Below are 24398 nucleotides of genomic sequence, written 5' to 3'. Positions count from 1 at the left end.
TTTTTTCTTCACTCAGTGCATTTGGTAGAAACTCCTTTATTGGCACCTGCTTTATATTTTCCGCTTAAAGTTAAATTCATGTAAAGCAGGCGACTGGTGCTGGACCCTAACTTACCACTAACTTCTCCCCATCTGCAGAGCATAATGGTGTCTTCACTTCTGTAGAATGTGGGAAGACACCACATTTTTTAGACTGATTGGATGGAAACATGTCTAGTTTTGATCAGCTGCATAACTAAAAAAAATTTCCAAAAGATTACTGTGTTGTGTCGAAGTTTGGATTGGTCATGTTAGAGCTCTGTAGAAACACTGCAAAAATGGACGCATGAAAGGCAGAGGCAGTTGCAGTTTACCCTGCTGTTATGACCATGCACACCTTATAGTTAAAGCTTTCGCACTAAAGCCACTTGATATTCTTTGCTACACAATATACACCAGTAATAAGGTACTTAGCTCTTTATGGCAGGGTGTGAGAATAATATTCATGTTGGTCTGTCACTGTCTCATTATTACAAGTATACAAATAGTGTGCACTTCTGTACAATGTACATTAATTGGCATTTCTATGTAGCCTTTGACAAAGCAAGACTGCAGCATTATAAAGAATATGGGGTTTTCTTTTGGTTCAGGGCATTGACACTATGGGAGAACCATGTCACTCGAAGCAACTTCAAAACATTTATCCACATTATCTGTTCTGATATGTCTTCTAGCAGAGCTTCAACGCCCCTGATTCATGTCCTGTCGAGAGCGCACACTTCTGCTTCTCTGCTTGTCATTGCACCACTTGTGCACAAGTGAAAATTCATGTTGACTCAGATGTGTTACGTTGGCTTTGTAAAGCAAGGCTTGGTCCATGTTCTTCACAGCCTTTTATATTTTGGTTGCTAGATGTTTTGGAATTTCCAAAAAGGGTGTTGCATATAATTTGACAGCCTTCCTAAGAGCATCAGCTAACTTCCGAGTCAGGCTGGAGATGCTGTCTGTGTCAAATAGTTTTCAGACTTTACAATATGTAGTACTGAAGCAGTCACTGTGAAGTAACAACACTGAAAGCAGGGCTTGTTGATAAGGATCCGTGCTTTAGAACAAAACAGAGCAAGAAACATTGGCACAAAAGAAAGTAGACAACACAAGTGCTGATGTACTTATGTTGTGTGTGATAACACAAGTGCTGCGTTATCAGCACTTCAGTTGTCTACTTTTCTTTGTCCCCACGTTTTTCGCACTGTTTTGTTCTTAAGCATTACGGCAGAGGCTCGTTCACACGAGCCTCTGCCATATGCCTTTTTTCATCTGTTCTATTCAGTACCTCTCTGAAGCCCCAGTAGTGATTGGCCCACAGAAGCCACTAAGAAGTTCAAAGACTGTTGGGAACTCTCGAAAGCAGCTATGCAACATTGAAAGTAGTCTCTGATGTACAAAAATATGTGCAAAAACTGGAATATTCTCCATTCAATTACTTATGTTGGCGAGTTGATGTACAGAAATGTATGCATATGTGTAGACGTATGTGTACATTATGCATACATACATGTACATTTGTGTTGAACAGTTATGCACCCAGGATCAAACAGCAGCTGTCTACATTCTGAACCAGCCTCCTTCATCTTATTTCTTGTTGCATAGCTGAGCATGCATCTTATAGCCAGCCTTGAGCATTTCACCAACTTTTATCTCTGTTATCTGTGTACTAGAATGCAAAAAAAAAAAAAATAGACAGCCGCAGTTAGCTAAAGGCAGAAGCATTTCAGGCTATTGCTTGACCGTATGATTGCAACTTTCACTCGGACCTGAACTCTCAAATGCATCTGCATCTGTTTGTTTTGTTTATTATGAGAAAAATATTTGAGAACTTTTTTTTTTTTTTGCTTATCACTATGCTCAGGTTGTGTCAAGTGTAATTGCAATAAGTAATTACACGTGCAATTGTCAAGTGCAACAAATCTGTTGCACCTTGCTATTTGTTGTGCTGCAAATGCAAACTTCTCACCGACCACTTTTGAGAGCATTAGGCTTCGATGAACATTGGGTTCTTCTGTGCACCAAAGTCATAGACAAAAACAGGTAAAACATCATATCAGTGAAACACGTGTATTCAAGCATGGAAAACAAGCATTTAACCTGACAATGATTATTTTATCATCGGTTATATGAATGATTATGATATATTACTGTTATAAACAGCTTGTGTTTTAGTGTGATGCTGAGAAATGTTGCCGTGCTACGAAGTGCAGTAGTTGGTTGTGCATACCTGTGTTCTATGCTTACCTTTGCTCCCTCTCTTATACAGGATAGCTTAACAAGGCTTGCTACTGCGCTAGTTGGTTCATGGAAAAGGACATGGACAACAACACGATAAGAGCGCTTGTGTTGTTCAGTTTTGTCCATGTCCTTTTTTGCGCTCTTTTAATTTTTTATATACTTATACAGGATGTTGTGCCAACAAGGGAATCTAGTCCACATGGCTGTTCTGACTAAACCGCTGCCTCAATTGCATTGAAATTTTGCACATAAGTGATGTTTCACCGTTAATTTTCCTTAGTAAAATGTTGGGATGCAATGTGTTTGCCTGTTTCATTCAAACTAATCAAAAGTAGCACAGGATAAATTGAAATGCAAACAGGAAATCGCTGATCAGAACATCTTTTACACATAGTTACATCGGACTGCAATGTGTAATCACTCCACACCCAGTTTCTAAGCATGGAGTAGTTCCAACTGTATGTTTCTGAGTCTTAATTAAGCCATTGTTACAAATGCAGGTGAACCTGGAAATAAAGCAATGCACTGAGTAGTTTTGAAATTGTTTGCATTTGAATTTATGATGATAGTACAGGGGGGGGGTCATAGCAGTGCTGGACGAAAAAATGTGGATTTTATCATTGGAAGAAGTGGTGGTGCTATCTGCTGCTCGCAGAACTAAACTACTTTACACTGTGCCATCTGCACAATTGGTGTTTCATCCCTTTAGGGCAGATGACGACCGCCATTTCTTGCATTAATAAAATTACCTTTTCAGTCTGACATTGCCGCAGACTTGTGTTTCACTTATGTTTTGGTGAAAGAGTCAAGTGCACTATCCACGCATGGTATTTAATGAGATTCACTGTAAAATGCCTGTCTAGGAAGTTTGAAGGCAAGCAATCTAGTGATTTAGCCAGCCATGTATGCTGCGCTCCCTTATTGATGCAATCTACAGTATGCTGCTTCGGTCCAGGGCACTAGAACTGTTGTGTGCATCATGTGAATTCTCTGTTGGAGTGACAGATGTGGTGGAACAACGTCATCATGTTGTCCCTCCCTCTTTTTCTTCTTCTCCCCATGTGCAGAAAAGAAGGTAAGGTGGGCTTTGCTGTCGGAGCAGCTGACGCACGCCGTCGTGACATGGTCGGTGATTGTATCAGGTGGAGGCTCAGCTGGAGGAGCAGCTGGCCATGGCGCACTACCAGTACACGGGAGCCACGGTGCATGTGCACCCGGTGCTCTCGTCGCTGGTCAACTACGCGCAGCCTGTCAAGTTCCAGGGCTTCGATGTGGCCGAGGAAAGGGCCATCCACTTCAACATGTCCTCGTTTGCCGAAACGGCTGCCCTTGGCTGCCTCAAATCACAGGCCATCGAGTTTGTCAAGTATCCTTTCTTGTTGAGATGTGGCTCCGATTGCCAAGCAATAGTTGGCATCCAGATTGCGCCACCCCTGCAATGGGAACCAATCGCACCTAGTTTTTAAAAGCTGGTGAAATTAGTTAACAAAGACTGTGAGAATCGAATTAATATTTATCACAATGCAGGTGAGCATTGATCACAACATTCCTAGGAGCTGCATTTACATCATCTGAATTCCGCAGTACATGCACACATCCTTGCTTATTAGGGGCAGATGTGGGTCGAAAAATTGTATACTTCTTGTAAGAAATCATTTTCCAGTTGTTGATTGCAAAATTATGTTTCAACGTTTTATTTTTGTGTGTAAGAAAATCGAAACATTTCCCCAACAAGAAGAATGTGAAAAATGATTCTAATTGAAGCATGATAGCTTTAGGGGCTTCATTCTTCTGTTCATGCTCTGCCGATCAGGCTATGACCACAAGTTATGCCCAGATGGTGAGCTTTCGTGGTTTGAGAACAGGCGAGCAACTGGCCCTGGCTGAGTTGGCACCAGCTCATTCTCCACATTTTACCAGTGCTCAGGGGAAGGCTATGCCTCCTACACATGACAGGCCAACAAGTGAACAGCTGTTGTTTCACTGTGTTCGGGGCAAGCCCCAAAATTCGGCCTAGTCTCTCAATAGAAGATTAAGTTGCTTTGTTCCGAAACAAAATTTTTTTTTGCACACTGTTGTGTAGATGGCCATTTCTATAGCTGTACTGTGCATTTCAACAAAAGGCACAGAGGCCTAGAGGAGGTTCTACAGGAGTGGGACATCCTTCCACCTCCAGAGTTGATCACAAGGGCTCTGAGGGTATCACCCACACAGCAGAAGAATTTGAAGTTTTACACTTCTTCTGGAGAGACTGGTCTGCATTGTGGCCAAATTTCATGCAAATATATCATACTTGCAACTTCATTTTTCAACTGCTGCCTCTCAAAATTTTGCATAACGTTTTGACTCTATGTAAATTTTTAACTTTTTGCTTTGACCATTGGCAACACAGTTTTGCGGAGCATTGCCATTGCTCGCAATATTGAAGGCACGTTGCGTGCAAACTTTAAATTTTTGTTTGCATACTTATTACACTCCTTACAAATTATTATTGTGTGTTAAGTTGACGTATGAGAATAATCTTTTTTGTGTGAAATCGGCTGAATATATAGTATTTTGACATGAATCACTGAGCTTAAAATTGTTGAAAAGAATGACTCGATTATGATGCTGCTAAGTTGTGAGTACAGCAGTGCAACTCGTTTAGTCTGCATGCATAAAGAGGGCCACTGAGATTTCATTCCCTAAAGGTTGCGGCGAAGTGGTGGCACTTGTGCTGGATTTGTGCTTAGAGTGACGTCGTGAGCGAAACAACGACAGAGCATTGGTGGCTGTGACCTGCAGGCCTGATTCTTGCAGGATGAGATGCAAGGACTAACTGACAGGTTGTATAAAATATTTCATTATTATGAAGTAAAAGCTGGTCAACACACCTCTCACAAGTTTGAGCTCTTTATTGCACAAAACGTTACACATTGGGCATTGTATAAAGGTGGGACTCCATCAACTCTTGTAGGATTTGCAAAAGGGTTCCTTACACTCTAGGCTTTATTTAAATATGACTGTATGAATGAAGAGAAACAGAAAAAAAAATGTTTGCAACACTACAAATTTATTTTGTTTTCATTGATTCAGTGATGCAAGCATGAAAGGGTGAAGCTTAGTTTTGTAACAAATAGATTACTGTTGTGATGTCATATCTGTTGGTAATTTATTCCACAACTGTGCTACAGTGTACAAAAAGGAAAATGAGCCATACTTAATATGGGCATTTGGCACAACTGGCGTGTTTAGGGTCATAGTGGGTATGCAACATTCTGATAAGTAAATTTTACTGAAGGACAGAATAATTTTGCCTATGATTTTGTAAAGCTAAACGAGAACATGGTAATGAATGTACTCAACGTTTCTTTATTGCGATAGCAATCATAGGGACGCTCAAGGTGCGATTGCATTGTTGACGTCGACATCGGTGTTGTCGTGCTGTCACGCTATCATTCGCATGTGCAGCCCTCGCACGGAGGGTCAGGTCTCTAGAGACACGACGTTTGACAGCAAAAGTGACAAAGTCAAGTGGACTGGACGCACCAGGGTAGCATTCTCGCTTCCTCTGCTGTCATGAGTGTTGTGCGCACACCCATTAGCATTGGTCGTCATACCACATCGTGGTGCATGTGCTGGTCTGTGCAGAATGGGCATCAAGCCAAATCCACCTAATCCTTTGTTTGAGCACTGGCAAATGCTGGCACTTTCCCACCTTCTATCTCGTGTCGTGCACCCACTGACGATCCTCATCACGCCAGCTTCCTTGGACACCTTCAGCGCAACGCTAAACCTTGCTATCACTTTCAGTGTTTCTTCTTCGGCCAGAAGTGCAAATTCTTTTTGTGGTATGCGATATTGACAGAAATTTGTCCAACTAAGGGAGTGCAGTTGGTGATTTTTGCAATTCTGTACACGTCTACGAAGTGGAGGGCAGCGTTTTGCTACACTCACGCTAATTTCCTTGACTTGTGTGACAGTTACAACAAACGACAGCTGAGTCGCATTTATCCCAAAGGAACAAGAGCCGATTCAAGCAACTTTCTTCCACAGGTAAGGCATTCCTCACTGGCAGTTTTACAGTCCTGGGCCGGTATGTTGTAGCGATGCGTTATGCTTTATTCTATACTAGTCTTATCATCCACCACTCACGGCCGGCTGATTCCGAAAAGGTATTAGCATCAGAAAGTCATCGCTACAAAATACCGGTCCTGTGAGTGTCTGTTTGGAGCTGGTGAATTCAGAATTATCGACCGCATTTATAATGCAGCCGCATTGCATTAACGAGTATAGACAGAATAGTTTCTTCACATGCACATTATGTTTAGCTAAAGTGACGAATTGCATTCCTGGAGATCTCTTAGCATTCCTTCTGTGCTAAGGAATAACTTGATCATGAAGAAAGTTGTGGCGGAAGCAAGCGTCTCCCTTCCTAGCCTAAATTGTCCACAAGCGGAGAGCAATGTAATAACACATCATTCTCTGGCCTCACGGCTTCCAAGACCTCGCTGGCGCTCTGGCCATCCCACGTTTTGCTCTGTTAAGTGTGTCAGAGTCTTGTGTCAAGGAATGACATCACCAAGTTCCTTTAAAGGAATGCACTTAGTTCCTAATATAACAAACTTGTCATTCTGAGGAAAATTTTATTCATTGTATTGAATATTCATCACAAACTACAAACGAAAATCATACAAAAACATTAAATTGCAAAACTCCTACATTGATACAATCATGCATCTCAAAGCTTTCTCCCAGAATTGGCATTAACAAGCCTGGAGCAGAAAGTGAGGTCAATCAAGGTAATAAGAAACATTGCTTAGCAAGTTAAACTTGAGATTTGTTTGCATTTTATGGATGGCACAAATAGAGAAAACACATTTTTACGCATTGGATGGCTTAAACATGCAGGGAGGTGGATTTATGACTTGCTTTTCCAAATGCTTCACTTTCTTCCTTTCTTTCTTTCAACACTTTCAAGCCACCTTCATGGCTTTTAGTTCCGGTCCGTTTCTATGTACGTTTTGTCATACAAATGAATAAATTTATTAATTGATTCTTGCTGCTTCATTACTGATGTCGAGCACCATGCAAAATTCGCTTCTCTGTAACCAATTGGTACCTGTATTTGCAATTTCACTATAAACTTTTTACAGCTCCAGTCTGTTCCTTTCGTTGTTCTTGCACAAAAACTCTGGTATTTTTACAGCACTTGGTTTGACGAGCATAAAGCAGGTGGCTCACCGTCCCCTACCCCTCCTTATTAAATTGCCTGATCATCTAAATCTGCACAAGAAGCAGGCATAGAAGACAGAAAGCTGAGCAAGTTGTAGGACTTGAGGTACAAAGAAATGCTCACAACAGATAACGGTTTAGGCAAAGCACTAAAGAGGAGTTTCCATGCTTGCACTGTTCTTCACGAGCGCCCATGTGTGTCCATGATTGCATGATCATGCACACATAGGTAGTGTGGTTTATTATTATTAGCAGTAGGTAGGTAAGTCGATGTCGTTGTTTTGTTCAGAGCTTCACATTGCTGTATCTTAGTAACTTTCCCCAATTGTTAATCTTTTTCTCTTTCTTTTTGAACTTACCTTAATTGATTGGTATCATGTATAACATTTTTTTCTAAACTATGAGAACCCATGCTGGGTTCTATAATTGTGTCATACTTGAACAGTACCGACAAGCTGCTTAAGTAGGCTGTAAAACCACAAAGTCTGCGATTACTGTTCTTCAGTTCTGTCATCTGTTTTTTTTTTTTTTTCACTTACTTGTTAAGTGTGAGTAACCAATAATGAAAGATGTATTATGTGTAAACAAAGACTTTTTATGATGATTTCGTTGTAAGGGTATAAGATTTATTCATGATTGCACCAGGCCAGAAAATGCAGTTCAGAAATGGTAGCACAGCCAGTCCATGTCTCGCACAGCGACAATGGCAGCAAAGTACTGCTGACTTCAATTGTAAGAAAAGTGAGTATGTTTCAAGTCAAGCCATGTTCAAGACGAGCCTCACACACCCATATCCCAGCACCCCTACATGGTGGCACAGGTATGTTGGGAAACTTGCATGAACAGTGGCCATCTTAAGTCTCATTTCAATTCTGACAAAGCCGGCAAAGAAGACATTATCAAAGCCAAAAGCAATGCCGGCTACATTGCTGTCCAAACAAGATGGCGGCCGAGCAGCCTGCCTGGAACGCCAGTGGGAAATTCACCTGCACACAAGAAAGCATAGTCGGGGTTTATTTAGAACTTAGAATAAGCCACATTTTGTTTTCCTGAGGTTCGCATCTGTTAAGTGTGTGCACAAAATGCAGTATTCATACTTGGTTTTCCTAGTTTTTTCTTGTTTTTTTATGTGAAGTGCTGTCAAGTTGCAGAGAGACGCATTCCCAATTGTGTTCTAAAACTTGGGACTGTCCTCTTAACCAACAAAGCAGAATGACTTCAGTGCTGGCTAGAATTATAACACAGTCCAGATTATATATTAAAAAACCCCAAGATGGCTGCAGCTGCATGTACTGATGTGTATGATGCTGTGTGCAGATCTTCTGGAATGCAGGCTGCCAGATGGTGGCCCTCAACTTCCAGACACCTGATCTTCCCATGCAGCTCAACCAGGGCAAGTTTGAGTACAACGGTGGCTGCGGGTCAGTGCTCATTCTAACATGCCTGTGCACTGGTGGGACAATGCCCAATGACTGAATGTTGGTGCATGATTGCTGTGTTATACAAATGCGCCTTTCTCTTAAATTGTATTCTTGAACCAGTTATGGTTGATGCACATCTATTTGATGCACTCTCTTCAACATGCTAAGTTTTTTTGGTTTTTTTATGTCCTAATCCCACTTGTAGCCAAATTTACTGCATTTTGTTCTAATCTGTGTACTTGTACTTGTACATGGCATATTTTCTCTTGTATTCACTTTCTAGTTACAAAGTACATGATAAGTGTTGGTACTTTGTCCACCTGCTAGGCTGTCATCTTTAGAGCTGCAGTATTGTAAACATATATAAGTGAATAAATACTGTAGACGATGTGGCCACCAGCACGTATGCTGAGTGGCTGTTTGTGTTGCAGCCAAAATACACGAGGCACACTGTCAGCTAGAATAGACTGCATATGATTACATGTTGCTAAGAAGGCAGTGTAAACCAGAATGTTCATTACGGTAGGCACACTTGTAACGAACTCATTTGCAGTAAAGTGGTGGTTTTAATAAAGATATTTTTGTTTATCACTTCCACTTGCACACTTTCTGTGCAGTTTTGGTCCAACTTGAACTAGTCACTTAATATAAACTTAGCAGATGAAGTGAAAAATAAAATGTTGCCCGAGTCGATAGATAAATTTGTCAAGTAATGAGCTTTCAAACTTTTCGCAAGTATTCAGCAAAAAGAAGACAGTGTCGTCACTGTAGGCAAGTCCTTGCTGTGTACCTGCACCACTGCCTGGCCTCTTCAGCATGACTCATGAGCTCTACAAGGCATTGGCCATAAGTTCTGTTGAGTTGGTATGCTTTCGCATGGCTTGACTGCCGAGGACATTCAGTTACCTCCGTGGATGAGTCAAAGAGCACTCTTTCCATTGGTTCCCAAAGATTTATTCTTACTCAGCGACAACAAATTTCGAGGCTGTTCTGTGCTTCTTTGTTTTCTTCCTTTTTTTTCTTTTTTTTTCTGGAATTTATATATTGCAGCCACACAGTGGCAGTCAGTCCTACCCTTTGTGCTGTCTGCAGTTTAATCTCCCATTTTATTGCACCGTTTTTCTGGTGTGATGTCTCAAACTTGCTGCGCACAGAACTACCATGTTAATAGTTTTTAGCACAAAGATCTAGCCCACCAGTCTGTTTTGTAGAACTACCACATCATGCTAGCGACACCTGCTAGGCTTCCTTGCAACCAACTTGCTTCATTTCCTTGGTCACAGGTGGTAGTGCCATAACTATCTGCATGATTCTTCTGAAATAAAAAGTGTCGCTTACATCCACTATATATTGTCTTTTTCAGCCAAAATAAATTTGAGATTTATTTTCAGCCATGGTGGGATCCACTTGGTGTTACTTCTGTTTTGTCTGCTGAAAACAATGTCTTGTCTCTTAGTACGGTGTAGCAATATTTTTCTCTCCAGCATTATCAAGTGACTTGGTGTAATGGGAGTGATGTCCAGCTTGCATTTACAGCAACCCTGACTAGATCCCAAATCATGTTGCATTTGTGGCTTGTGTACATGGCCTATATTGTCTCTTGAGGGGGGTATATAACACATTTTTGGTAAAACTGTTGTGATAGCAAGACATCAATGCAGGTACCTACTAAAACCCGACTTTATGCGACGGGCAGACAAGACATTCGACCCATTTGCGGAGTCACCCGTGGACGGTGTGATTGCGGCCCAGTGTTCAGTGCGGGTGCTGTCGGGCCAGTTCCTGTCAGACAAGAAGGTGGGCACATACGTCGAGGTGGACATGTATGGACTGCCCACGGACACCATCCGCAAGGAGTTCCGCACCCGCATGGTTCCTGCCAACGGACTCAACCCCGTCTACAACGAGGAGCCCTTTGTCTTCCGAAAGGCACGTGCACAGCCTCGCGACATGCAGCCGCGGGGATTCATTTGAAGCTTGCGAAACGGGCGCTGGGGCTTTTGAGAGGTTCGTAAGAATGCCTAATCTTGGCTAGAGGGCAGTGAGTAGAAACTAAATCCGTGACGATAGTTTTATTTCCAACCTGCTTTATTGTGTGCCTTCATTTCAGGAACCACTTGAAGTTCAGAGGGAAAGCATGTAAAGGCATGTTGGTCTTCCAAGATTGACACATCTGCCTGAATGCATTGCATTCAACGCCTTTTCTTTCTCAGTGGACACGATTTTAGATAGACTGTGAGGCTTGAGACGTTTGAGAGTTTGTTGGACAATGCCACATGGATCTAGACTAGGAAATAAATGCAGAACAGTCTCAACACAATCCTCACAGGAACAGTGTGGAACATGCCATGGCTCAATTGGTCACTACAAATGCCGTTCAGCACAGGACAGAAAATTTTTAATGCTGAATTATTGTGCCATCAAGGTGTGAAGCAAGAAAACAGACCACCGTTACACGCTACAGCAGTTTAATTCCATTGCTGTGGTGTAAAACAGCACAAATTGAACTTCACGTAACATGCCGCAATTTTTTTGTTTCTGAGACCAGCAGATATGAATTGTGCTTTCTGTGTATATTGAGCCACAGGTTACTTGCTCTTATATATGTTCAAATTTGATTCCTTTATTATAATTGTCACGTGGAATTCAAACGCACAAGAAGGCAGGTAACAATGAAGCTAAGAAATGTAATTTGGCGCAACTTGCGCCTACTAAGTAAAGTACAACTTAGTGGCAGCAATATGACATTTGCAGTTTGAATGGCGAAGCTTACAACTGGCCCCTGTTTATAGGCTGTCAATCATGCATTCTGCAGCACGTAATAGCAGTAATGCACAGAAAAGCATTACAAACATGTAGCAGAGTGCCTCATATCGGGCATGTTGATAAAACATAATTCATTGTTAAGGTATGGCTTAGAACTTTGTAGAAAGCATTGTGTGATGTACGGCATGTTCCAGTTAGCCATCTACTAGAGAGATAACTGGATATAGTTGAAATTGTAGAAGGAAGCTGCAGCTGAGAGCTCCAGATGAATTTTTACCACTAGAGCTCCGTATTCAGCCCTGTAATCCTGACACAGGCATCCTCCATAGCATTTATGATTATGATTGTTGTTGGCAGAAACAAATTTACAATTCCTTGCTTGGCATTAGAATACTTTATTTAACAGTTTAATAGCATAACAACTAATTCGTTAGAGTTATATGAAGCACTGTGCTGGTATTCTTGCTACAGATAACCTCTTGCATGTTTCTTGCCATCATTGGTTAACGCATTGCGCAAGACTCTTAAGTAAGACAGTAGGCAGTGTACGACTTATTTCTTGAAATCTAGAAATAGGCTCTAGGTACTATTGTCATTTGTCATGTTTTACATTGCTGACGATCGTGGTGTCTGCCTGAAGTGCTGCCTGCTCATTGTCTTGCGATGTCAGAATTCCAAAATGTCAAGTTACTGTATTGCACATTATCATTGCTTACAGTCTATGGGTATCCATAAAAGAGTTATTTCAAAATGCATCAAAACATTGTTTAAGAAACTGAACCACTTTTGAAGGGACTGCAATATCGAATGGTGGTATGGTTGTTTTTGTGTTCTATGTACAAGTCCACGGGTATGCTGGATATTGTACTCACTGTGTACAAAAACCTGAAAGTAAGCATGAAAGTGAAAGATAGCTCGGTTTCTGTCCGCCATGATAATGGAAAGATGCTGCTGCTGCGCGTGCAGGTAGTTCTTCCTGATCTGGCTGTGATCCGGATAGCTGTCTATGATGAGAATGGCAAAATGCTGGGCCAGCGCATCCTTCCCATGGATGGCCTCCAAGCAGGTGAGCTCCTTCCTACATTTCATCCCAGTCTGATCACACACACACAGCTGCTGTGCTGTCTTGTCATACAAATGTGCACAGTTGTGAGTCGGTGCTTGTTTGTCAACTACTTGGGTTCTTTGTCCTTTGTACACACTGCAGTTTTAACATGAATAACTATGAAATCACCCAGCTTTCATTTCTGTAAAACCTTGTTAATTCGGATTTTACGGGACCGAAAGAAATGTCCAAACTAACTGAAAGTTGAAATATTGAAGGCGTGAAGAGAACAATAAACAGGTGCTTACCACATCAACATGCTGTTATTTACTGAATGTATCAGCAATTTCTGTTTCTATTTTGCACAAAGGAAGTGCGGAAGCTGCACTTTTCGGGATCTCGTGACCAATTAGTAGTGCTCGACCTCACGATTTCCATCGCAGTGTGGCCGCAGCGCAAGACCCGCGTATTGATCAGTTTTTCACTACCGCGGGGACATCAAAATTATTTTTTCACCAGTGACCTCGTCGGCAATAGATCATCCATTTATTGCGATGTAGCCGGCGGGTGTGATGCGAGCGTGCGGGCTGGGGTAGAATCGCTCGTTAACTTTGGCAGCTTCCGCTGTTCTGGTGACATCTCGCTAGTCAAAACTAACTACTGCTCACCGCAATCGCTGCAAACAAAACCGCAGTCACTTTAGACACGATCATAAATGGCAGCCAAGCAGCGCACTGAGTCGAAACAAAACGGCAACCACAGCGGACAAAACCATACGCACTATCGGCACGAAAATGGATGGCAACTATGCAGTTCTGAAGGCCCGCGGCCAATGCAGTGTCACGCACAGTGATAAACGTAAAAATAAAGGCTATAAAGGCAGAAATATGCATTCAGTGTTCCGACATTCCCGTACGGCTTCTGCAGTTTATGCTGATGACTAGGCCTTTCACGGTGATTGTATTTCATTTTCATGAAAAGTGTGCTTACACTGTAGCTGTGACACTCCTAAAGGGAATGCAAAAACAAACAAGTTGACACTCTAGCACACTAACCAATGGCCTCATGCAAAACTTGGCCTTAGCTCGTATAACTGTTACGTTCTTTGGTGTTCGATGTGGACCTTGGATGGTGCCTCAACAGAACACCATAAAGTGGATTCAAAACCATCTGAGGAGCTTCAGCGCAGATGGGTGCGCGTGGGAAGCTTCATTCATTCGCACTTGAATGTTTGTAAGCGTGTGATAATGTTGGCATGCTGGAACAACACTCCCATCTCCTATACCAACCTCCTGTGTGGATCCATTCGGGAGAGTCACTTCATTCATGGAAAGAGTCATGTGCCGTATACATCATGTGAAGGTGTCTGCTCACTTACCTCCATTTGCTGTGGCACTAGCTAGCAAAGCCAACGTGATGAAACTGAGGCAAGTCAAAGGCACCCCGCTTGCCTACTTGAAAAAATACTGCAAGCTTCTTGCTCACAATTAGCTTTTATCATTATGTTAGTGTAAGCGTGGAAAGTACAGGCGGGCATTTTTCAACCTGTGTTTTTGAGAATCTGGCTTTTTAATTGTACTTAAAAGCCTAAATATGTGGTGTATCAATTGTGGATTCGAATGTTAAGAAGCATATAAACAAAGCATGCATAAATTATTTAGTGACCTGTAAGCATCAGTTTACTTGGCTTCTTGTTTCCTCCCTTTCTTTTCTGCGTGTAGTCTTGTATTTTCATAAATTTTTTAGAAATCTTTTCTGGTTTCCACGAATGCCTTTGTAAATGTTTTTGGATGGTATCTAAGTTTTTTCTCGTGCTGGCACATTTGTTTTTGCTTGCATTGCTCACTTCCTGGCACATTTGTTGCCACATTTGCTAATGGAAGGAAACTTTCAAGGGGGCTGAGAAATCTGTCTTTGTCAAAATAATAATAAACGGCACTAGCAGAACAACTTGTAAATAGCTCTTAGCTTTAACACTTCTCTCTGTGCAGGTTTTGAATGTTCATTCATCGCAATCTGCTTTTGGAATATCATATTGGATCACGTTTAATGTGATTGCAGACACTTCACGATTAGTACCCCTTTTTGTCGCTTTTCTTTTGTGATTGTTGTGCAATGTAAGCTTCTCTTTTTTTCCAGGCTACCGGCATGTCTCTCTACGGACAGAGGGCAACTTCCCCATGTCGCTCGCCATGTTGTTTATCTGCATTGAGCTCAAGATCTACGTTCCAGATGGCTTGGGAGGTCAGATAATCACACTGCTATCATCACAGCTGATATAGTTTGCGACGATCTTAGATCCTGTTGTGTCTTATTTACAGCCAACATCCAATGCTTTCCTTGGCAGCACTGAAGTGTAAATTAAATGCTATCACTCGCATTGTAATGTTACTATATTTAGAGGTTAAAGAACAATGGCACTGTAGAAATCTGCAGTTAAACACTGATGCAGCTCACAGTGTTTCAGTAATACTTAAAACTATTTCTGTGGACTCTTTGTGACTCAGACACAGTCTGTTTTCAAAATACATACCGGCTCTGTGAAGTTCTTGTGCAGCAGTTATGGTGCACAGTGCAATCATGGTGGACAGTGAAATCGTGCTATTGCTAATGAAACAGTTATTGTTTATGAAAATACCATACAAGAATGGTACTGCCTATGATGACAACACAATAATGATAGTTATGTCCTGCACCTTTCCTCTTGCCGTTGTCATGTGTTGCTGTTGCGTCTTGCTGACATGAAAGTGTTACTGATGGATAAAAAAATGCATCCTACTTCAACATACATAGGAAAAAACACTATGCAAGATTGGGAATTTTTTAGTTAAATCTTACATTGTGTGTCATAGCCTATAATCATTTATTTCTGGTAAATTTCACGGCAATATACATACTCAGCATCTGCATACTAGACGATACCCAAAAGTAAAGAGAATTGTTTTAAATTTCCATGTTCTTCTTTAACATTCCAAAACATTATTCGCCTTCAAAGGACCCTCTCTGGGATGTTGTCAGCTTGTCCCACCGCATTATTCACAATTGTTCAGCAACTCTTGCAAACTGATGGCTCTGTGCTTTCGTCGTCGTCTTCTTTGTGTCTTCCACATCGTGAACATGATGAGAATTTGATGAACGATCCTCCGCCTTCACAATACCGACACACATGACGACAGAGGCTCAAAGGAAAGCAATGCAGTGAGCAGACAAAACTCCACACAAGGACGTTAGTTGGTCAACTGATGAGGACGGTAGCATTGACTACCCTTCCTCCTCTGTAAACAAATTCTCGCTACTTATGGGTCTTCCCTCGTAGAAGTAGTTTATGGTAGTTGTTCTTTACTGAGTCATGTTTTGTGACAGCAATTATACTAGATGGCTACAGCCAATAGTATTAACAAAAAAATGTTAATTCTGTCAAGTAGTTGCTGCTTCTGATGGTCTGGTCATTTGTGTTTGTCCGTCTTTCCGGTGCAGACCTGATGGATGCCCTGTCGGATCCGCGGGCATTCCTGTCGGCCCAGGAGAAGCGACTTGTTCAGATGCGTGCCATGGGCATCGAGGAGGCCGACATCCTCGTCAACCGGCCCGAGCTTGGCTCCCAGCAAAAGAAAGATGACGAAAAGCGGGGTGCGCTGCCTATTCCACCTACTGTACAGGTGTACTCGCGTAATGCACAGCAGCATTACAGAAGTCTGGCATTTCACTCTGTGCGAGGCGTGGGCTCTCACACGTCCTCTTGGGACAAAGGAACGACAACGCATTAGCACAAACAATCGCAAGGGAATTGCGTCTTTTGTACAATAAGGCCGCATAGCCGAATCACAACCAATGGAGTATGCCAATGGGCGCGGACGAATCGGGGAGCCCTACTTACCACGACAGAATATTTATCGCATATGTTCAATTCAATTCAGTTGATTTATTTCTTGTACAAGAAAGAGGAGAATAACTAAAGGCCATGCGTCCTGAAACAGGCTCTTGCTCCTGATGACGTTCAGCGTACAGGTACAGCCTCGCGCATTTTAGCTATATTGCACGAGCGTCCATCACGCGTCATTTTAGCATCATTTGAAAACATCAAATAATAGCTTTTCATTTGGTCGGCTACCCTGATTTTCCACTCTTTGTGATAGAGTGTTGCCTTTTGCGGAACTGCAGAGGAGTGGCGTGTGGAAGCCATCACGGTGGACGCACTGCGGGCGGAGAAGGAGTACATCAAGCTGCGCCGCAAGCAGATGAAAGAGCTCGAGGGATTGCGCAAGAGACACCACAAGGACAAGCAGCACGTGAGCATGTTTTGTCCCCTCGTGCCACCTGCTTGTTTCCTCCTCGACTTTCTTCTCATTGCAAGACCACTCTGGTGTTTTCTATTAGACATCAACAGCGGTGTCCACAATCAGCTGCTCCACCCGAGTGCATATTGTGCATGACTGGTGCACCTAGTCCCAGAGTCTCAGTTCATATCGCTTTGTTGATCTCAAGGCCCCAAGTAGGAGCTTTACGTGAGGGGTAGAGTTATGCTCAAAAGTGCATTTTAAAAAATGTAATTAATCAAAATTATGAACTCAAAAAAATGCAAAGGGCGCACTTCAAACACTAGGAGCACATCTCTTAAGTGAATATACAGAACACGGTTATAAGAACAAGTTTGGAAGAGTATGGAAATATATATGCAAAGTGTACAAAATGGAAAGTTAAAACAACACATTTTTCATCTCAGATCAAAAAGAAGTAAACGAAATTAGGATAAATTTATACCAATTGCAAGTTTGACAACTGTTGTTTGAATATCAATAGATTGCTAACCTATACTACGTTACTGCACATAGGATTCTATACAGTCGACTTTTGTCTCTCATGTTTTCTGCCTGCATCTCGTAGTTGGATGTGAAACCGAAATTGTGTTTATAGCATTGGCATTGGCAACAGCCTGCTCTCAGAGACAGCATCATTGCCATTGTCCCCACAAGATCGCAACCAAACGGTTGCGATCTTGTGGGGACAATGGCAATGATGCTTGTGGGGACAATTTTCACGTGGGTTGGCAGTGATTGTGCACTGACACATTGTTGTATGAAAGTTCATTCGGGTAACTAATAGGCAAAATTTCATAGTCATACAAAACACACGGACAAAGGGAAGAACTAGTGCTCGTGTCGTCTAGTCCTTTCCTTCATCCGTGTGTTCCATGCGCAACCCGAAGTGTGAATATGAATTGTTACCAACTCGCCCATCTCTCAGTTCTTCTGATGGGTAACAATGACGATTCAGTAATACCATGAGGAGCTAGCATGGAAACTTCAAGCTTTTCTCACTTTTATGTCCTTTTTGGCTTATCAAGAATCCATTCATGATAATACTGACGTTTTTAGCATGCTAGAAGTGCCATCTTTAAGTCCGGCTTAACGTTCTGATTTCGTGTCTTAATTTTAAGAGCAGCACCTTCCAGTACTTCAAGCAGTGATAGTTGGGTGCCAGAGATTGTGTGTACACCAAAAGCAGATAGGAATAGGAGATCAGCGTGGTCGCTGGAGGATGTGAGTGCACAGTGGCTTGCAGTTCAGCTGAGAATGGAATTATTGGAACGTTCAGTATTTGATTCGATTCAGTGATATTTGAGTATTTGCACACCCCTAGTTAAATTTGCTGTCGTGAGAGAGACACAACGTATACATAGAAGAGACATGGCCCCCACAGGTGCAGAAGCAGCAGTGCCTGGCAGTGGAGAAGCTTTTGCCACGGGACGCTGGCGACGACTCGGGCACGGCTGCTAGCGAGGACTGCGCAGTGCGGTCACTCGTGGTCAACCAGATGCACCAGTGGTCGTCCCTGCTGGCCTCGCAGCGCAGCCAGGAGTGGGAGCTGCTGCGCCAGCAGCTCACCCAGCAGGGGGCACTGCTGCGCACGCTCATGCTCAAGGCACAGGCCGCTCAGATGAAGCAGCTGGACGCAAAGTTCGAGAGGCAAGGCGCATTTCTTTTGCCCTTAGACTGAAACGTCCATCAGTCACATCGGTTTGCCTCGGTTTTTATAAAAACAAGGGAGGGGGCAAGAAACAATAGCCAATGTCACAGCGCTGCTTCACTGTTCTCGTCACCCCAGTAAGTCAACAGTATGAGGAACAGATCCATCAAAACACATGCCTACAAAGGTCTCCAATTCTGCACGTAACTTACAATAAAAAGAAAACAAGTGTGCTATACATTATAAGAATTTTTAACAGTGAAAAATGAGAATTTTTGAGTGCAAGGCCCTTCTTTGACAGACAGTGACATGTTAAGGAGATTGGGTCTTTTAGCATTGCAAAACCATTTCTCTCTACACTGGCACAATAGGAAATTGTCAGCAATTCTAGTTGAATAAAGATGTTTTTCGAGATGCAGGATTGGATAGAAAAGGATCATGGTAGGCAGTAATGTTATTATAGAAACACACTAACACGATAAATCCCAGTGCTAGTTGGAAACATTGTTCACTTCCAAGTAGTGAATAAAGAAGCAGATTGATTGATTGCATGAATGTCCCAAAGCAACTCGCCGACTGCGCATTGTAGTGGAGAGCAGAATCTTCATAAAATATCAGCGAAAAACCGTAAGTGCAAAATATATAAGCACGTCTTGATAAAAGGTAGTTCATAAGTCAAATGTACAGTATAGACGACTTATAGCGTAACTGCTTATAGTGCAGGACCAGATATAATGCGGTCTTTTCAGACTCTGGTTAATTTTCCCATAGCACTCTATCTATACGCATACCACTTATAGTGCAGTTGCGGGAGACGAAATACCGGTTAGAGTGCGGCTGCCTGGAAGTTCGGCAGTCTACCGAGACGGCAAACGCTCCCCTCAAGCCGCAGATGTACTCCGACGTAACGCGCGCGCATGCGCGAGTCGAGCTTTGCAACGTCACAACCGGCGTCTTTACCCAAACGACACAATGCAACCAACATTGCTGGCACCGTCGGGCACGTTGCAGCACTGCTGTCTCGGGAATAGCTCCGTTCTTATTTCTCGCTCGCCGTGCTGAGCCACGCTGGCCACGCATCTCAGCATTCCTCGCGCGGAGCAGGTAGAAGGACGCTATGGCGCGAGCGCATGAAAGTGCGTTGCCACCACGACTCTGCACATAAAAAAACATGGACACATCTAGACCCGCACTTTCCGCAGTCGTGCCCCAAATGCCGAGCCGACTCATGCTCTTTCGATCACGTGCTCTGGCTGTGCCCAGCCGTAGAAAACTCTATTCTTGCCACAAAGGCACAGTGGGAGGAGTTCCTAAGAAGCGACCACCACCACATCCAACTCCAGGCAGTCCAGAGGGCCCACGACATCGCAACGGGATTTCGCCTCCCGGTGCCATCGTGGGCGGAGCCACCGACTTGACCTGAGGCAGCCTTTGGCTCCCCCTGGCCAGTTTCTCGGGACCAATAAAAGTTATTGTCACTGTCACATCTCACTCGATGACCCTGGAAACTCGCTGTCAAAATGGTGGAGTGAGGAAGCGCGGCAGCAGCAGCGAGTGAATTGACCTTTATGCTGCATCTGGTATCAACACGAACTAAGCCGCGAAAACACAGCGCATGGCAGACTGTGCCCCCGTCGCAGATGGCTTTCAAGATACAGCGGCCTCGGCGGGCGTGCGTGGCTGCCCAGAGTAGAAGGCGCCTCCCCCCCCCTAGAGCCTTGCGTGCGATGGAATACGCTTCCTTCCGGCTTTCTTTCCTTGAATGCGCGAGATTGAGCTCACACGCTCTCACTCGCACATACAGCATACGGCGCGCGGCGAAGTTATTATCGCCCTTGGACTTTATAAAGAACCTCACGGCGACAGCAGAAATGCACCTGGCTTGTCCATGTAATAGCTATTGCAAGAAAATCATTGTTTTGGTTATAGTGCGATGCCGCTTACAGTGCAGCGACCTATGTTATAAGTGTTACACTACACTAAATATGCACGGGGTGTCGAACAACCCACTCTCAGTGATACCCTTTTGACGTGCTGATGCCTTCCATAACGAAAGCCTTTTCTAATGGTGGCCTGGAAACAGTACTGAGGCAAAATTATTGCTCTCTCTTCATTTTTACAAATAACACTTCTAAAAATTGGCCCTTAAGCATTCTCATTCTGCGCTAAATGAGCCATGTAAATTAAGATATGTCATTGAGACACTGGCCTGTTTAGTTTATGTTAGTGTGGCCTCCAATCATATTGCATATTTTTATTCTGTTAAATTGTTGTTTCTAAACTAAACAGTGAGCAGTAAACTTGGTTTACCAGTAACAGTGCATGGAGACCTCACTGAGGACGTCTCAAGTGGTCAACAATGGCTGTGATGCTGCTCTGTGTCTGCCACACAGGGAGAACAAGGAGATGAAAACAAAGCAGGCCAAGGTGTCGGTGGAGACGGCACGGGAGGTGTCCAGTGACAAGACATTGCGCAACAAGGCCGAGCGAGAACGGTGAGCAACCATTTGCTGCAGCAGGTTGGCAGTACTGCCCATGTCCTTGTTTTGCTTTTTGGTGTTGTTCATTTTACCAGATTATCACTGTTGTCGCTTGGCACAACGTGCCTACAGCATCCGAAATTTCTTGAACATTGTTTCCAATTTCATAGCTAGAAAGGATGTCTGATCAGATTTTGTTTGCTTTCTGAATGGTGTTGTACATTCTTGAATGTATGCGAGCACCAACGATTGCCGTATTTACTTGCATAATGAACACACTTTTTTTTCCCCGAAAAATATACGCAAAGTTGGGGGGTGCGTTCATTATGCGGTGTAAAATTTCGGGCGATCTTTTTTCTAAAAAAGTCACAGTTTCGCCCGAAAGGCGAACATTCATGGCTTGCGATAGCAAGTGCGTAGACAGCTATACGAAGTGAGGATAGTAGTTTTATCGGCCGTATAAACTTGCTAACATTCACTGACTATGTAAATTAACAAGCATGGTGCCAGCGCCGCGCGTAGGCATACATGAACAGATTACACTCGATGACCACGGTCACTCGCTGTCAAAACGCTGGCGTGAGCAAGCGCGGCAACAACGAGCGAAGTGAACTTCGTGCCATGTATCGCTTCAACGCAAACTGAGCAGCAAGAACAGAGCACGCATAAAGGTATAAGCTGCCGTTGCACCTAGACTCGGCCCCTGACACAGATCGCTTTCAAGATAGGGCACGCGCGAACGTGCAATGCGCAGTTTCTGCACCGACCCCCTCCCTCCCCTCCCCCTGGCGCCATGCACGCAACGAAATACGACGCGTTTCCTCTCTGCTTTCCTCCCAGGAATGCAGGAAATTGAGCCGCGATTGTCGGCGCCGACGGCAAAAATGCGCCTGGAGGGTCCATATTATTCCTATCGCAATAAAAGTAGGAAACACACAGTACAATTCAGCGTCCAATACGGCGTCCGATACAATCATACCCACCGGACGCCATATCGGACGCCGAATCGTACCGTGTCTTACCTACTTCACATCAGCAAGTTCTGAGTGCGTTCAATATGCGAGGAAAAGAAAAAAAAGACACTTCTTCATTGGAAAAGGGGGGGGGGGGGGTGCGTTCATTATGCGAGTGCATTCATTATGCGAGTAAATACAGCACGCTCGAAAGTTCGGTGATGCATGTTTAAATGGTGGACGGGATTTGACCAATGAAGTTGATTCGATGACCAATGACTGAGCTTGTCTTTCTGGGCACAAGTTCGCCCAATAAAGAGTTAGATTATTAACCCATACTTTGGCAGTGTTTAATTCTTCGCCGTTGCAACACGACAATATCCAACCTGGGCAAATGATAATCCAGTCTGATTATTGTTGTGTTGAAATCTGTGAGATGCTGAGCTGTAGTCACACTCTTGGCATGCTGCAAGAGCGCATGCATCTTGTAGGCAAGCTAGCTAGCATCAGAAGCGCTGCTGGCTATCATTTCATTGTGCATGCGAGTTTTCAATGCTTGCACATTTTTGTACTGCATTTTTGCACTTTTTGTAAATGTGATAACCAACTTACCCAAATATCCTCCCTTTTACTTTTTGTGACAAGGTGGTGTTTGTACTTGTCTTGCCAGTCATGTCAACTAAACCCTGTAGATATGTTTATGCAAAGCTGCTCTAAAATTGAACTCGCTGCTCTTTATTTTGTCTTTTGGTATGTAGAGTGGTGTGAGAAGTTTACAAGGTGTGTTAAAACTATCTGTGGCGTTGGTTCTGGCATGTACAATTTGCACCATTTTGCAACAGCTTAATGCTCTCTGCCTTTGTTTCCTTGTTTCCTTGCATAGCTATATATTTGATTTACAATACCTTAAAGGCCGCTGTTAAGGAATTTTACATTAGTGGTGGGCAGCAGTTTAACATAGCAGAAGGTGTACAATATCTTCTTTGATGTGGATGTAGCTGGGGTGGTGTATGGGGTCGGCAGGAAGACCGTTCCAGTGTTTCGAGGTGCACACGAAAAAAAGATCGATGAGCTGTGGTCCGGGTTTAAGGGCAAGTGTGTGGCTTTATCGTGGTTGAGTTGGCTAGAATTGCGATAAGCTGGCGTGACTGCAGATGGACGAAGAGATGCGTGATAAAATTTGTGAAAGAGACAGAGTCGAGTGACATTGTGATGAAGTGCATGGCTGGGAAGACTAATAGGGTGTTTTAGTTCTGTGATGCTGCTATTGTAGCATAGTCGGAGAGGATAAACGTAGTAGCATGGTTTTGAACAGGTTCTAGTGTTCTTATCACATTAAATTGATTAGGGTCCCATGTGGCGCATGCATATTCTAGTTTTGGTCTGAGTAGAGTATTATAAGCTAATAATTTTACAGGCGATGGTGCTAGGCGTAAGTTGCGGCAAAGGTAGCCAAGCGTGCGGTTATGCTGATTGCGTGGTACGACCAAGAGAGATTTCCTTGTGTGTTGCCTACATCAGCTGTACCAGGATGAAACCACACAAACAAAAGCAGTTGACATCCTATAAGTGGTGCTTTGTGGTACCACAAAGTGGTACCCATGGTATCATCACATTCATTTTTATTTAACTCGGAACAGAAGCCTTGATGGGTCATAAGTGCACAATATACGGTACCCCCCTGTGCAGTGAGTGAGGCCTTCACATGCACCAGAACGTCGGTGATAGTGCAGAAAGCATAGTATTCTCTTTAAAGCATGCACCATAGAGTTGTGCTGTACAGCAATCGACAGACTTAATCCGAACAGTGGAGACACATCTGTAACGGCTTAACTTTAACAAATGCAGGCCACAAGGTGCAAAAATTGAATGCGCTGGAAGAAAGGCGCATTAAGCTAGTACATTCAAGGCACCCCAACCAGAAATCTCCTGCACCACCACAGGAGAAGCAAAAAGACACGGCTTGTTTGGGTTGAGTATTATGGTGACCGTAAATTGGTGACCGTAAATTGTTGGGGCACGCTGCTATCATCATGGTGCTTCCAGGCACGCGTCCGTGGCGCGCGGTTGGGCCTGCCCGGGAAGCTGCACTTGCAGGTGCGGCAGTCGATGCCTGGACACGTAACATTATTCCTTAAACCTTTGAGGTTCAAATTTTTTTCACAGAAACCGTGCCCCTGTGCTCAGTTTTTTTTTTTTTCATTGTAGTTTCCAGTAGTAGCAAATGATTGAAAACTCACGAATACAGCAAAAACTTATTGTAAGTGTAGTGAAGACGAATGCCCGG

At 43.3% G+C, this 24398-nt stretch overlaps 1 protein-coding gene across 1 annotated transcript in view; it reads left to right on the top strand.

Annotated features, from left to right (window-relative positions):
- Window positions 1-24398, top strand: part of LOC119458664 (1-phosphatidylinositol 4,5-bisphosphate phosphodiesterase-like) — a 134629-nt gene that overhangs the window by 92380 nt on the left and 17851 nt on the right. The window contains exons 19-28 of the mRNA XM_049671340.1: window positions 3414-3631; window positions 6228-6300; window positions 8797-8900; window positions 10562-10829; window positions 12633-12732; window positions 14851-14955; window positions 16189-16341; window positions 16873-17000; window positions 18412-18677; window positions 21072-21173. Of these exons, the coding sequence (XP_049527297.1) occupies window positions 3414-3631; window positions 6228-6300; window positions 8797-8900; window positions 10562-10829; window positions 12633-12732; window positions 14851-14955; window positions 16189-16341; window positions 16873-17000; window positions 18412-18677; window positions 21072-21173 (1517 nt within the window). The remainder of the gene's footprint in view (window positions 1-3413; window positions 3632-6227; window positions 6301-8796; window positions 8901-10561; window positions 10830-12632; window positions 12733-14850; window positions 14956-16188; window positions 16342-16872; window positions 17001-18411; window positions 18678-21071; window positions 21174-24398) is intronic.

This window comes from Dermacentor silvarum, chromosome 7 (assembly GCF_013339745.2).
Source record: "Dermacentor silvarum isolate Dsil-2018 chromosome 7, BIME_Dsil_1.4, whole genome shotgun sequence".
Classification (NCBI taxonomy): Eukaryota; Metazoa; Arthropoda; class Arachnida; order Ixodida; family Ixodidae; genus Dermacentor; species Dermacentor silvarum.
This window is presented reverse-complemented; position numbering and strand designations above follow the sequence as displayed.